Here is a 16,244-nt window from a genome sequence, read left to right on the forward strand (position 1 = left end):
TCCATTACTTTTGGGACACCCTGTATATCACGCTTTTGAAAAAAAAGTGATCGAAGTGTTCGAACGTGATCGAAAAATCATGAACAGTTTGAACAATGAAAACAACCACTCCTAATTTCTACGAGTACTTACTCGAGTACTTACTCGAAAAAAACGATCTCGAACAAACAGAATCAACACAATTCAAATATGTTCGAGCTTTCCTGTTTAGGAGTATGATGACTCGTAAGTAATCCTACATTATAAACGAGTTCAAACGATCATTTTTCTGTTCGAGTAAAATCGAGTAAAATGATCGTGAACAAATTGTTTATGATCAATGTGATCGAAATTACTCGAACTGGAAAGGAAATGTTCATAGTGTTCGAGGGTGGTTTTTCTTGTAGCATAAATAAAAGAGAATCAGTTTGGTACACAAAAGCAAGTTACATTTGTTTTATTTAAATTAATTACTTTGACAAGATAATTAAATGAAGAAAAACATATTAGAATAAAATTAAATTAAATACACAAAAAAAAAAAAATTAAATAAAACTTAATGCTAGATACAAAAATTGAATAAATTAATTTAAATTAAAAATTATGAAAATTGTGATGTTTATGAAAAAAAAAATATTTAAATTGGATTTATCTTTAAGTTTGAATTCGCAATCATCAAATTATTTACAGTTTCTGGGTTCAACCTCGATCGTTTTTCTGTAATTATATTTCCAGCCTGTGAAAATGCTCGTTCTGATGCTGCTGATGTTGCGGGAATACAATTCAAGATTTTATGTGCTTCATAAAGGTTTTTGAATTGGCCTTTATTTTCACACCACCATTGAAGAATATCCACAGGGCCTTTCGAATTAAACTGAATGTATCTTTCTATTTCAATATCAATAGAGTTCACGCTCGTTGTTGTATTTTCATTCATAAAATACGAGAAAATATAACTGGCCCTGGAACTAGTTGTTGGTTGTTCGTCCAAAATATCTTCAGATGCAGCAGCAGTACCAGGAACTATTGACTTTATGTAATCATATATTTCAGTCTTTTCAGTTGGGGACAATAATTGCTTTATTGCACGGGGGATATAAAAACGTCGCACTTTTGAATGACATTTTAATTTCGGGATAAAACAAATGTCTAATATCTTCAATACACAGCTTTACGGACACATCAAAAACTGCGTTCTTATCGGCCATCGACACAATCACTTCTTTGTTTATATTTGGCAAGGTTTCTTTAAAACATCTGTGCCTCAAAAGGTTCGTCGTTGTTTTAAAATTTTTCATCACTTTTTTGCACGATCTGCATGCCACAAAGTTTGGTACAGTATAACCATTTTGATTTTTTATTTCGCCAAAAGTCCCCCATACCTTACTTCGGCAGTTTCTTTTGTCGCAAATAGAAAATATATTATTATTAAGATTTAAGCTAATACTTTGTTCTCCATTGTTTTTTTTTATAAAACTATTACTTTTTTAAATGAACTCAGAAGATTACTATTTAAATATTGTTCTCGCAAGAAATCAGCTTTTGAACTAAAATATTTCATTCATAACTTTCCCTTTAACCCTTTCATGCTGATTTGTAATTTCCCCAATATACCTACCTACCCGAAAAAAAGTAATTTGTTTTAAAACAATCATCCCAAATCACGTTATTGCATATTTTTTAGGGATATGTTTCTACTACGCACCTACCTGCACAAATTAACTGGGCATTCCCCGCCACTACCCCATTTGTATTGTTACCTAACGACTAATTACTTTTTTATTTACACAGTCATTGAAAATCCCTTTCTAAAACCACAATGGTAAAATTAAAATAACCTGCTTTAATTGCATTACCGCAAACAACCAACCCTCACAACCTAAATAAAAAAAATATGCAACAGGTACCTATAGGACGTAGAAATTGGAAGTGGTTGTTTTCATTGTTCGAACCGTTCATGATTTTTCGATCCTGTTCGTACACTTCGATCACTTATGATCATTTCGAGTAAAGCCTAGTGTTTATGAACAGTCAATCTGTTTACGAGTAATTTTGTTCGTGGGTATTGAGGATCGAGTACCTATACTCATGAGTTCAAACAATTTGTATGGTTTTGTTTGTGAGTATTTTTGTTTATGAGTAAAATGATTTACGAGTATAGAGAGAAAACGATCGAGCACGAACGATCATTTTAAAAAATTGAAATTGTTCGAACAGGTTCGAACATACTCATTTGGATCTCTGGTAGGTACCTACTTTTTGTTCTTTCTAATGATAAAATATCTCTATGGTTTTCATCCAGGAAGGAAATCAAAAACAATCGGGTTTTGAAAAAAAAAAAACGGCGACTAGGCCGGGGATCAAACCGAAGTCTTCAGATCATTAGTCGCACACCCTACCACCTGAACTAACCGGGTATAAAATAATTGTTCGCGATTTTTGTTCTAGTGCCAAGTTGAAAAAAAAACTAACTTTTCACTGAAATTTTAAGAAGATTTTCTCTATAAAAGCAATAAGACATCCCTATAGAAAAACCTTATTAATCGTTGATTTTAATAAGATTTCCTTTTAAAACATATGGGCACTAAAACAATAGGTATGGCAACCTGTTAGTTTTTATGTGGTCATATTTTTTTCTGTGTACAGAAAATTGTCGCAGCTTTGAATGCACTTGTTGTGAATTCTACAACTTTGTACTGGGAGCGGGTCAAAATTTTGACTTCAAAATTATGATTTAAAAAATTCTGCTTTTTTCAATAAAATTCTGTTTTTTAAAACTCTGCTTTTTTTCTATTCTGTCTTTCAAAATTCTGCTTTTCAAAAAATTGTGCAAATTTTTTTCATAGCATAGGTATGCGTTTACTTAACCAAAATACACCTAATTAATGTACCTACTAGGTACCTATACTGTTGAAAACTAATTAGGTATAGAAACGATGTTGTGTGGTAAAGTATATTCCTATTCTTATTTAACGTTTTGAATATCAATTTTTGTTTGAATACCTAATTAAATAATGTTCAATTATTATACGAATATTACAAAAAATTGACAAAGTACTGTAAGTACTTTGTATTTTTGACAGAATTTTGAAAAACAGAATTTTGAAAGCAGGGGTCGAATTACCCAACACGATTACGATCATACGTTAACGTTTTGTTTATTGCTCTCTCTATTTAATTAGTAGAACAAGATAGGGACACATAGCAACCATACGTTAACGAACGTTTGCCGTAGTTCGACCCCAGAATTTTAAAGAACAGAATTTTGACAAAAGAATTTTGACCCCGGCAGAATTTTGACGCCAACTTTTTTGTACTGTAGATATCACACACATTACACATATAAGTACCTACCTATTCGTACCTACCTACTTTTAACAGCAAAATTTTGACAACGCGCTGTCGGTCGTTTTTAAAAATTTGCATTGATTTTTACATTTTTACGCAAAATCGCTGTTAAGCCTCAAATTATTTGTGAATGTTACTACAATTGCTGTTAAAAATACATGTTTTGCTTTTATTGTTTAATTGACTGCGACATTTTGTAATTTTGCAGCGAATGTTTTTCTGGGTTTTCATTCAATTATCTTTAAAAATGTGAAAGTTATCCACCAAAATATAAACGTTGAGCCGTTTATGTGGTGGTACCCAGCCTTAAAGAAGGCCACTAATTCATAAGAATCATAAGAAGGTTCCTATTTACGTAAAGTAGGCGCCAACCTACTTCACGCTTCCAACGTCCATTGGATTAATTAATTTCAAATTAAAATTCACCCCCTCAATACCCAAAATTTAGTTCAAACTCAATTAGAAACAAAAATACCAAACCCCAGTCCATTGATACCGACATGTAGCCTATTATCACTGGTAGCATCAAGAATACATCCTATGTTTTTAAATATCTACCTACATAAGTATAGGTACTCGGAAAAAACAATCTATCTCTCAGGTCTCAGTGTTAGTTTTAGTCCTTGGGAAACCACACCAAGTGAAAACAGAATTAATTAAGTTTTATCACATCAAAGCAAAATAAAAAAAACTAGGTAGGTAGGTAGGTATACCTACCACCACTGCTGTCCAACCATCTTAAAAACGTATTATTTCTACGCCATATTTTACGGTCTGAGTTAAAGCCCGAAGAAATCTGCCACAAAACTTTGACGTCATTTATAAAATTATCACTACGGCGCACACCAATTAAGCAACCTGCCAACATATCAAAAATTCTGAACCCCACCAACACCACCTCCGCGCCGTAGCCACCCGCACATGGCCAAACCAAATGGTTTCCACCAAAACCACTCTCAAGCGATTTTGATGCCAAGCAAAAGAGTGAAAGAGATATAAGGACATAATGGCGGCGATATACGGACATAAGAGGGGGCTTCAGTTCGGCCCAAAGTGGAGAGTCAAGGTGACAAAGTCATAAGGTTTCCATACACTACACTACGCTACACTAGAAGAGTGGGGAATGAGTCTGACAACGAATTGCCGATTGTGAAGAGAGTACCTATGTAGTCGGGAAAGTAAATCCTTAAATTGATGAACGAGACGAACATTTTTTGCTAAAGTAGAGGTACAGTACCCGATTGTTATTTGGTAAGTCCTCTCAGAATGGACTCATGCAAATAGAAAAACCTCCGGAAAGTGAACTGAAAATGATTCATGCGCATTTTCTTTAAATCGAGGCGTTTATGTTAACAAATTAAAAGCAAATTGCTCGCCTTAAATCCTATGGTGGTGGTAACTCCCACTGGTAATTCCCCCATCCTAAAGGCATTACACTTTGCTCTCAGCTTGAAACACGGGTGAATAAAACGATATTTCACGACAAAATAATTTCAAACAAAAAAATTACCAGACTCCTCCCATTTGATGAAAATTCCCAGTATTTTTATTCCATTCGTTGCTTAGTTGGCTCTCTCAATCATCAAAGATGTGGTTCATTTATATAAAAGGGTGAGTATTAATTTGCTGCTACAAAGCCAATACCGTGGAACATCTACCATTTCTTGAAACCATCTCTTTTTCACAGTTATATTAATGGAAAATAACCATCTCCCTTTAAAAAAATAAAACAATGGCAGAACTCTCATTGGAAGGAAAATTTGACCCGCCTTTCTTTGAGTGTATGTGATCGAATACTACACTCTGTTACTGGACTTCATCGAGCCCTACAACATTTTTGAAGTTTAGTTCAAGTCGGATAGTTGGGAGTAACGGTCGACGAATTATAAATTTTTTCTGTAAATCTAAATCTGTCAGTCAGAATGTGTGTGTATATGTGCGTGTGTTGGTTAATAATAATTGGCTCTAATTTACTGTAATTGAACTGACAGTACAATAGAAAATTGATTTGCCGTGGCGGGGTAAGCATTTAATTAAATGTGGATTTCTCAGCGATTTCTCGTGTTGAACTTTTTTATTGATGTGCATTGTTTGAGCTTAATTAATTAGTAAAGATTGTTTCAAGTGTTTTTCGTGGAATGATGGTGCTTGAACAGTCGACAGAAGTGGTGTCAAACGTACCGTCGGAAGGGTTGCATCCTACCGCTGCGTTGCAATTATACGCAGCAGCAGCGGCACAATTAGGTGCACCGGGAAATCGGGTGCCGGCATGGGGACCGTTCTTACAATTCGGAGTGCCCGGAGTTTTTGGTGGGGCTGCAGCAGCTGCAGCTGCCATGAGTGGAAACGTAGGTGGTACGGGTGGACAATTTTTGGGGAGACATCGATTTGATGCTAACCCGGTGCATAGTGCAGCCGCCTTAGCGGCCAGTTCTAATGCAAATGCCTTCGCTAATTTAAGTGGATTAAACGCGGCGATGAGAAATGTATCGGCTCAGCAGACTGCAGCAGCAGCAGCGGTTGCATCAGTAGCGATACACCATCGCTTGCTGATTACATCTGGGAACAGGCAAATGCCCCAAGGACCTCCAAGTGAGGGGTCTAATGAGGACAATGGTGAGTTATACTTTAATGTTAATCGAGGTATGTAATTACCGAAGAAAGACGATGACTTAACGCGCACGGATAGGTGTTACATAATACACATGTACGTTTTAGGGTAGTTACCTATGCAGGCAGAGGGGGGCAATCGAGTTCGAATAACACAATAACAGTTAAAAATAGAGATGGGTAGTTCCGGAGCCAAATAGTTCCTGGAGCTAGTTCCTCACTCGGACACAGTTCCACTAATTCCACAAAATGAATTTTAACATATCCATCGTTCCGACTATGTAGCCACAAACACAAAACAAGAGGAACGAGAAACAAAGTGAAAGCGAACATGTTTCTGTTCCTTAATTTAGTTAAATGTCTTTTGTTGTTATTGAATTTTTTTTTACGGAGTATGAGTAAAATCTGTTTGTATAGTTCCTTCGAGTTGCCATTCGCACGAAAATTTTTTCAGTTACTTCGTTTTTAAGGCAATTTCAATCCAAGTTGAATCCAGGTACACGCTCAGATCCGAATCGGGGAGCTGAATCGAAAACATGCATATATACCTATTTCCAAACTTATTGTATATATATGTTATCTATTTTCTTTTGCCCTTTGTGTTTTGGTTAGATTTTTCTATTTTTATGTCAATATATTGAATAGAAAACTGAATACTGATCGATTCCTCGATCTAGTATAATCATAGAACTGGATTCAATCCGATCTTTAAATCGGACTTATAAACGGGCTACATTTAAGATTTAGTTTGAATTTTTATTTTTTGTTTTCATGAATACCCCAAATTTAATGTTTTTTTACCATGGACTTGTACTACCTTCAAAAATAATGGTAAATCTTGATAGTTCCTGGGATATGTTTCCAGGAACTAGTTCCGACCGAAAAAAGAACCGTTCCTTGTTCGTTCCGGCTTTGGAACTATTTAACGCATCTCTAGTTAAAAACAATCGCTGTAAAATAAAAGTGAAGGGCGCAAGGGCCGAAAAGTCATAACACAATCTGTTTCTTACAAAAATTAAGAGTTGTATTAGTGTCAGTTATGGACGCATTTGTTTATATTTTACACCCAATTCAATCGAGGTATTTTTTTTACTAGGGTACCCAGGTACTAATGCAATAATTTAGTTGGCTGTGGCTGCTAGTACGCGCACAGTCACGTTCTAAGCGAGAAATAAAAAGAAAAACCTTCACAATTCCATAAAAATCCTCTGAAAGAAATTTTTCGAAAATGTGTATATCCGTTGAGGCAGATGAAATGTGTACAGAAGGATGTACAGATGCATAGACGTACAGACGCACAGACCGACACGCCGACGTAATTTTCCATGGTCCAGAAAAGATAAGCAAGAAAACTCAAAGCATGCCTATCATTCTTCGGAAGTTTCTGACAAGGAACAAATCATTAAAAAAATTGAATTTTTTTTCATACACGATTCTATGCGTTTAAAATGGATAATACGCGTTTAAAATGGAAGAAATAAGTGAATTTATAAAACAAAACAGGATGGTTATACTTCGTTTTATAAATTCAATTATTTTTGAATTATTGATTTTGTCCACTGCCAATATTCTTTAATTAATTTTTTTGTATTTTAATTGTTTCTGGTTGTAGCTGCAATGAAACTTGGCAGCGAATTTAGAAATAAAGACATCTTGCAGCTCTGCGCTGCATGCAGATTTTCAAGCCATAAGACTCCGTGTTATTTTATTTTACTGCACTTCTGTTTTGGCCTTAGGCTACAATAATAATATTGTAGTTTCATTTCAGAAAAATTACTCGCAAAATTGAGCGTTTACCAACAAGATTAAAGTGTTTTGTCATTTTGGGCGATAGTACCATAATTAAGGCGGTAAAAATTAGTGGATAACGGATTCTTGTAGAAAAGTTAAACGGATTCTTGTAGAAAAGTTAAACAATTATTTTTTATTATGGTAGGGGGTCTATCTCTCCACGTTTAGGAGGGAGGGGCAATTTTCTAAAAGACGACTCAAAATAAAATTTTTATAAATTTTTTTGAGGGTAAATGTACAAAAAAATTGTCTCTCTTTTTTATTCATCATCGATGGAGAGTGAAGTGCTGCGGTACTGAAAGTGGTATAGTAGTGAAAGTGGTAAAGTCGTGTTTCATCTTGTATCCCAAATATTTTACACAAGCAGCAAGCAGTTGAGTCATACTTCTTAAAAAAACACTTTATTTCGTGCTAAATTCAAAACAGTTTACAGATTTATTCCTATCACGTCTAGTTTTTGAGCTATACCTACTCATCACTATTTTCGGTATAAACCCCCATGTTCCGCTATTCGAACGAAAGTGAATTGGAATCACTTTCCAATTTCACGTGAAATGAAAAAATATCATATTCTTCATTTTGATCGATTTCGAAAACTTTGAAATTGCTCCTAACTGGAGGATTATCCATTTTTATTTTGGCAATTTTAAGGAAAAAAGAGAGTTTAAAAGAAAAAAATAAGAAGACGCATTTTTCGGGACAAATCAAATAACAAATATGTAAGTGAAATGCAGAAAAAGGGCGATATTATTGCAAATTTTAATAGAAAAATGAGCTAGGTAAAGTATAAAGCGAATGAGGTTGCAAACACAGGGTGCGATTCTCCCCTATAGAATTGTACACTGCAAACGCAGGCAGTGATGAATTATTATATTTCATACCTCATGTGTTTTGTGTATTTTGTATTAAATTTACAAAAAATAAACATTACAAAATAGTAAAAATATAAGTTTTGATAGTATTTTGTTCAACGAGTTCAGAATCAATGAAAAAGGCACCAAATTCGCGTACAGAAACAAAGTGAATTGAATTCGATCAGAAAATCTAAATGAGTGAAAAAATGCAGACAGAACACTTAATTTCACATTAGGCAAGTGAATGGGCAAAAACCAAAAAGTGAAATGCAGAACGTGAGAAGTCTCAAAAACTAATTTTCAATGAAATTCTTCTCGATGTTTAATCCGAAATATGTACATTAGGGCATTCGTTATTTAGGTTTTTTTCGAAAATCAAGTTCCTAAGTGGAAAAACTGTTTCTAAATAACAAAAAAAAATCCCCTAATTTTTTCAGATTTTTATTTTGACGCTAGATGGCGCCCCAAGAGGGTTAAAGTTTTTTCTTAATTGAAAAAGGTAAATGTTGGCTTATACGGCCATTTTTTTAATTATGGCCCTAAGGTAAATTTTTTTGATGAGGATCTTGTCTACATGAAACACTGTTTTCAAAAAGGTATAAACCATTTTTCTAGGGCAAGGGGTTTAGTCAGGACATACATGTCGTTTTTGGGTTTTATTTTATTTTTCATGCTACTCATATGCTTGTTTAAATAAAACATGCTTGCTTTAATAAACCCAAAAAAGACATGTATGCCCTAACTAAAACTTTTGTCCTAGATGGTTTATACCTTTTTGAAAACGGTGTTTAATATAGACAAGATCCTCATCAAAAAAATTTACCTTAAAGCCATAATTAAAAAAATGGCCGTATAAGCCAATATTTACCTTTTTCAATTAAGAAAAAACTTTAACCCTCTTGGGGCGCCATCTATCGTCAAAATAAAAATCTGAAAAAATTAGGGGATTTTTTTTTTATTATTTAGAAACAGTTTTTTCACTTAGGAACTTGATTCAAAAATAACGAACGCCCTAATGTACATATATATGTATGTTTTCGTAAAATATTGCTTTTTTAATCCAAATCAGTAGCACAAACTGGAATGTGCTTAAAGAAACCATAGTAATGTTGACCACTAAGATTTTGAGATATCAAAAATTTCTATTTCTAATATCATTGAGAAAAATATTATTTTTGAAAAAAGTAAATATGCATAAGACGATAAAATACGGCATTTTGAGATTTCAAATTGGACTAATTGGGCTTGAGCCCACCCCCCTCAATATGCCACTGCCCCCTCCCATCATAAAAAATACTTGTATTTGACTGTTCTACAAAATTCCGTTACTATTTTTCACCGCCTAAGTTATCGTACACTTGCCTTTTTTGAATGATTTAAATAAAATATTTTTGGTAACTAAAAGATAAGAAATAATGTATAAAACAGAAAACAATTCAGAAATTCTTCAAATACTTAAGAAAAAATTGTTTTTCGTCATACAATTCTTTGTTTATTATTTCGTGCACTGTTGAATGTGTTTGCCCGACGATTTCACTGTCAGTTTTTATTTCATGGATCGATTGGGGTGTATTTAAAAGGTTTAAACCCAATAATTTCTCACCACCTGATCATTGTTTTTTAGCGGAGTTATTCACAAAAATGCATTTCGGGATATTTTGCTTCTAAGCGATTATCTTAGCTCCAGTTTGTCCTGGATAAAAATATGAAAACGATGTCTTCCTTATAAGATTGTCTATCGTCTTAATATAATTTCACTGTATTAAAGTGAGTAAATATTTAATGGCAGCCAATTAAAGTCAAATTCTAGTTGTTAAAAAACACATTTTCGTTTTTATTTCGAAAAAAAAACTCATATTATGATTAATATTTTTTTAGCCTATTTTGTGGCCTTCTTTATTCCCTGCATTTTAAAGAAAAAACTCAACTCTTTATCACCAAAGAAATTGATAAATGAACACAAGTAAAACCGGTGTGATGACGATGACACCCGAAAATATCGTTTTTTGAGAATATCTCGGCTTTAGGATGTCTTACGGCAAAAATAAAGAAATTTATTATTCTTTACAACATTTTGTAACGATTTGGTGCACATTCTTTTTGTTTAAACAATTAAAAAATAAATAATATTAAGTCGAAATTGGTTTTTTTTTTTTGTTTAGCAAACTCTTGCTTTATTAATTTGCAAACGGTGTAAGTAATTATTTTTAGAGAACTATTTTTTTTTTAACTGTAGATAATTTACAGGACTATTTCATTACTTGCACCGCTTACAAAATATTAAAGCAAGAGTTTGCTAAACAAAAAAAAATTATTTCGACTTAGTCAGTTAACTTACCTTTTTAATTTTCCGCCCTGCTATAACCTGAATAAATAAAATTAAATACCAAAAGCAAAAATTAAAAAAAAAAAACAAAACTATAAAATTTTTAAAAATTTGTTTGGGTTGCTGTGTGAGTCCCCTGCAAGAGCGAGGCCCCGGGCGATTGCCTTGTTCGCCACCCCCTAAGGTCGCCACTGTTCACGGGAGAAAAATTTTCCGTCGTTATAACCGGATGTCGCTTTATCCGAATAAAAAAAATTGTTTTTAATATATTTTTTTTTTTTAGATTCTGTTCTATAAATTGATTTTCCGAAATTCAAAGAAAAAATCGTACCTATCATCAACAAAAAACATAACTGTATCATTTCTAGACAAGCCAAAAAAAAATTGTCTTGAGCCTTGAGGAACTTGTCTTGTATTTTGATTTCGGTCCTTATATCCGAACTTCAAGACAAACAGCACCCGTTAAAATGGTCGTTTTAACCAAAGTGCAAAGCGGTCGTTATAGCCGAAGTCATCACAACCAGATGATTTTGTTGACAATTTAGTGTCAAACCAAATTTTATCTTAAAATTTCGTCGTTATAACCCAAATGTCGAAATGTTATAGGTATAACCGAAGAGTATCTATGCCAATTTAACTGCATGTGTGAGTGCATAAAGAACGATAAAACTATATGCAGTTCATACAGGAAAGAAACTTGCCCAAGCTCAAAAATATCATTTTATTTAATGTATTTTGTGATATGAATACAAATTCTAGTTAAAATGGATTATAATTTTGTTGACCTCCGAGTTGCAAGAAAGTCAAAAAATATTTGGCAGTGTCATAATCCTTTTGGCTGGTGACTTTCGACAAACTTTTCCAATTATAGGTTCCAGGTCGAAATAAAAGCCTGTTTAAAATCTTAAATTTCGTGGCGATTATGTCCGAAAATTTAGATTGGCAAAAAATGTTTTTGTTTAAATAAAAAACTATATATCTGCGGCAGAATTTTCTAACTAGTTATTGGAGAATCAAATAATGCCACTTGATTCTGAAGGTCAAACTACACTACGAACCCATATATGAAGGAAAAATACAAAAATCAACATTGGTGAAATGAATAAGCAATAATTTGTGGTAGGTACAGATAAAAGTGTTTTTTAAAATCATAGTAACACTTTTGGGCTATATGCATGAGTGAACAATTCTAAGCCTACACAAATCAGTTCACACAATTACAAATAAAAACGATGTGTATGTAGTTAATTACCCGACGGAGTTTTTGAATTCCTTGGATGAACTGGGAACTCCTCAATTTTATTTAGTGCTGAAAGTAGGAGGGCCAATTATATTGATTCGGAATATCAATCAGCCTAAACTGTGATGGTACGTGGAAATTTCAAAGACGAAGATGTTTTGATTCATCGAATTGCAATGAATTTGCCAGACTTTTTATTTGATTTCCTGTTCATCTTACATTCGCTTTAACCATAAATAAAACGCAAACGCAAAGTCCATTGTGGAAAATATGCTGTATTGATTAAGAATAACCTATTTTTCCATGGTCAACTTTCAACTAAATATGCGTTAGCTGTTCGCGAGTAGGAAAACCATCTGATCTTTTTAAAATTTTGTGTACCAAAAAACATTAAAATAAATTGAGAAATGTTCACTGCAATAAACATACATTCTCTTTTCGGTTTTAAATTTTTTTCACACAGATTTAATTTTTTCATGAATGCACTCAGCAGGTAGATTTTCAAAAAGAGGCCAAAAGAGGATTTTGACAAAAAAAGAGGCCCCAAAAAATGTGAAAATAGAAAAAGTACGACAGTCACACGAAATACATCACTTGCGCCTTTCCCGAACTGCAACACAAACCTTTTAACACAATTTCTTAAAATTAAAATTGAATGAACATAATAAGAATAATACAAAAACATTAAGTACCTTCAAGAAACAACTCACAATTTATAAAAAATAACCTTATAAAAATCAAACCAGCGCTAAACAAAACAAAAGTAACGTACATATATATTTTCTTATAATTGAGTCGTAAGAGAGAGATTTTGAGATTTTTCGAAAACTTTTAAAAAGTGGAGGGAAGGTGGATGGGACTAAATAAAGAGGAAAAACGCTTCTTTATAGGCGCAAAGGTAGCTAGTAAGGTAGATAGTAATTAAAAAAAACGTTATTTTAAAATTTGAAAGCGATCAGCAAAGAACTATTCGAGATTAGCTATGAAGGGTTATAGAAATGAAAATGAATTAGTAAAAATTTTCAAATAAGTATATAGATAGTTTTATGATGTTTTAATTCGATTTGAAAGACAAATGCTATAGGTATCAATCGATTATTATTATACCTAAATGACTCAGAGAATTGATATGTATCATTTTCTGATTGAAATTTGAATCAAAATGAAACAAATCGTTCTCAGGTGCAGTGCATTAACGTCCACGGAATTAACACCTGCGGGAGCGGGTGTTAATTCATTAGCCTCAAAAACTGTTAAAACGGCATTTCAGCTTTTGCAACGAGAATATTTCAAATGCGTGATGTGATAAGATTTTGCTGACGTCCAGACGGACGACGCGCAGTGTGGCCAATTGTATCAAAAGCTGGCAAAAATACATATTTTCAAATTGTACCGAAATTGCCAAATAGAGATTTACTTTAATAGAGGGATTAATAGGCTACACAAAACCGGTTTTTATTTCACGGTTTTAGCCTAACGGGGGGAGTAAGAACACTTTAAAATATCACATACATGAAAAAAGTTCGGAAAGATTTAAACAGTTTTCTGAAGAAGAAAAACAGATCACCGCGTCAAAATATGCTGAAATATATAACCACACTTTATTAGCATAGTCTCAAATAACGTTTTTTTGCATTTTATAACGGTAATATTAAAAAAACGCAAGCTAATAGAATTTTCCCGACGGTCTGAACCATGATTTTGATATGATTGTGATTCTAAACACTTACATAACTCGGGATTCGGAAAAAAATAAAATTGAAAAACAAAAGCAAAAGCTGCATTGGGTCGAAAAAAGTATTAAAAGACTTTTTTTTATTTTTAAAATGACCGGTCCCATTGACTTACAAAAACAAAGAACAAAATGGGCTTATAAAACCCATATCTTGCATTTTATAAAACCAATATCTTGCATTCCTTCTTTCAAGACCTGATAGATAAAATGTGCCAAACAACTGAAGATATCTCGGGCAGTAAAAAAGATATTGGAAATATTTAAACAGATCTTGAAAGAAGGAAAACATTGATAGTGATTCATTATATTTTTATGCTTGTCTACATTATAATCTTAATTCAAAATTTTGGGTGTTGTTAAATAGTTTTAACTTTATTTTAAAACATTTTTTTTTAATTATTTATAAAAATTTAGTTTTTTTTTTAAACGGCTCTAACGATTTTCATAAAAATGCATCTTTATAAAAGAAATAAAAATGCATACTTTTTTTGGAGCTCGATTTCATTTTTTTCATTTCAAATTACCGTTAAAAACAAAATGGCGACAAAATGACACTAGATGGAGTTGTACAAAATATAGTTTTCAGCTCGTTTACTTATACTCTATCAAATAAAAAAGTCAAAATTGCCCGAGTAAAAATGGAATTCCGCCGCACCACCGCTGCACCACGTCCGCAGCACTTTTTGACCGCCGCACCTACGCTGCAGCACGTCCGCACTATGATCAAACATTTCTAAACCGCCGCACCACCGCTGCAGCACGTCCGCATTATGATCAAAAATTTCTAAACCGCCGCACCACCGCTGCAGCACGTCTGCACTATTTAATTTTGTATGAAAAAAATTCTATTCTTGTACTTATACAAATGTTTAAGTCGTCTTCAATGTTATTTTGGCTTAAGTAACAACTTGCCAGTTCATGCAAACATGACTTGGTGGTCGAGTGGTTAAAGCGTTGGACTTCTAATTGAAAGTGCTCGGGTTCGAATCTCCTTCTCGTCGGTAGTTTTTTTTTTTATTTTTCCAAATTCCAAAATTATGAATCATGGTGCGGCGAATTTTTCATACAAAATGAAATAATGCGGACGTGCTGCAGTCGTGGTGCGGCGGTGGGTGCGGCGAAAATTCCTGCAAACGGCGGTGGTGCAGCGGTGGTGCGGCGCTCAAGATTTTTTTCTTTAAAAATTCAATTTCTATTTTTACTCGGGTGACCTCGGATTTTTTTCCCAGAGCACCATACAAAAATTTCTAAATTCCTCGTCGGTACTAACTACTATACAATTCTCAAACATAATTATGGAACTCTGATGTTCACCAAACAACAAACAGAATAAATTGTCGTCTATGAATTAAATAACATAATGCTTCGACCTTATACCCTTACTTTTACTTGTTTGATTGATTGAAAAATGTGACTGTTTCTCATTTCTTGTTCCGAGTTTCGTGCACCCCACTCTTTTATTGAAAGTGATTTTCAAAATACGTTGTAGATTGTAGTGTGATTTTGTAAAATCTAATTTCTTCTAGTAGGCTCGTGCAAAAATATGATATAATATAATTCTTGTGAAAAATGTAAACTCCCTGAACGGGCAGCTCGTGCGGATATGATTAATGATTTTTCTCCTTTTATATTATGACACATCATAAGTGAAGTTTGATTATGAAAATTAAATTTTAAAGGCGCATTACCAACCTGCAACTCAAAAGATGTGTTTTGTAATTTTCACTTAGAAAAAATTAACATGGCACACTGAGGGAAAAAATACAACGTAAAATGTAATGTGGTCAACGTTGATTTAATATCGAAAAAACTAACAGAGAAAACAACAGGAAACATCGCAAAATTAAAGTTAAAATAACTTTAAAATAATTTAAAGTTATTATCAGACTTCAGCTGTAGTTGCAGTTTATCACAAGAAATAGCTTGATGGTGAAGCACGCGCCTAGTGAACCAAGTGTTGTAGGATACCTAACGACGGACAGACGGCTGCCAGTTTTTTTTTTTAATTTATGCTCACGTTCCATTTGAGCATTTGTGGTATAGATTGCAATTTTATCTTAAAATGCCCTAGCTATATGACAAGTCTTTAAACTACACGTGCCCAGAGAAAAATAGACCACATAAAATAGAACAAAAACAATAAGATTCCTTTATGGTTTTCATCCAAGATGGAAACCTTATTAAAAAAATCGGGTTTTCCTTATTGTTTTAAAATCTGCACTTGAAGGGTTTTGACAAGACAAAAAAAACGGGGACCAGGCCGAGGATCGAACCGAAGTCTTCAGATCATTAGTCGCACACCTTACCACCTGAACCAACCGGCTATAAAATAATTGTTTGCGATTTTTGTTCTAGTGCCAA

The 16,244-nt window shown here is 33.4% G+C and overlaps 1 protein-coding gene across 1 annotated transcript in view; it reads left to right on the plus strand.

Moving 5' to 3' along the window:
* The first annotated feature begins 5,018 nt into the window (after nt 1-5,018).
* Nucleotides 5,019-16,244, plus strand: part of LOC129908819 (homeobox protein unc-4-like) — a 40,439-nt gene continuing 29,213 nt past the window's right edge. Inside the window, exon 1 of the mRNA XM_055985623.1 lies at nt 5,019-5,943. Within this exon, the coding sequence (XP_055841598.1) occupies nt 5,466-5,943 (478 nt within the window). The 5' untranslated portion in view covers nt 5,019-5,465. The remainder of the gene's footprint in view (nt 5,944-16,244) is intronic.

Source organism: Episyrphus balteatus, chromosome 2 (assembly GCF_945859705.1).
Source record: "Episyrphus balteatus chromosome 2, idEpiBalt1.1, whole genome shotgun sequence".
NCBI lineage: Eukaryota > Metazoa > Arthropoda > Insecta > Diptera > Syrphidae > Episyrphus > Episyrphus balteatus.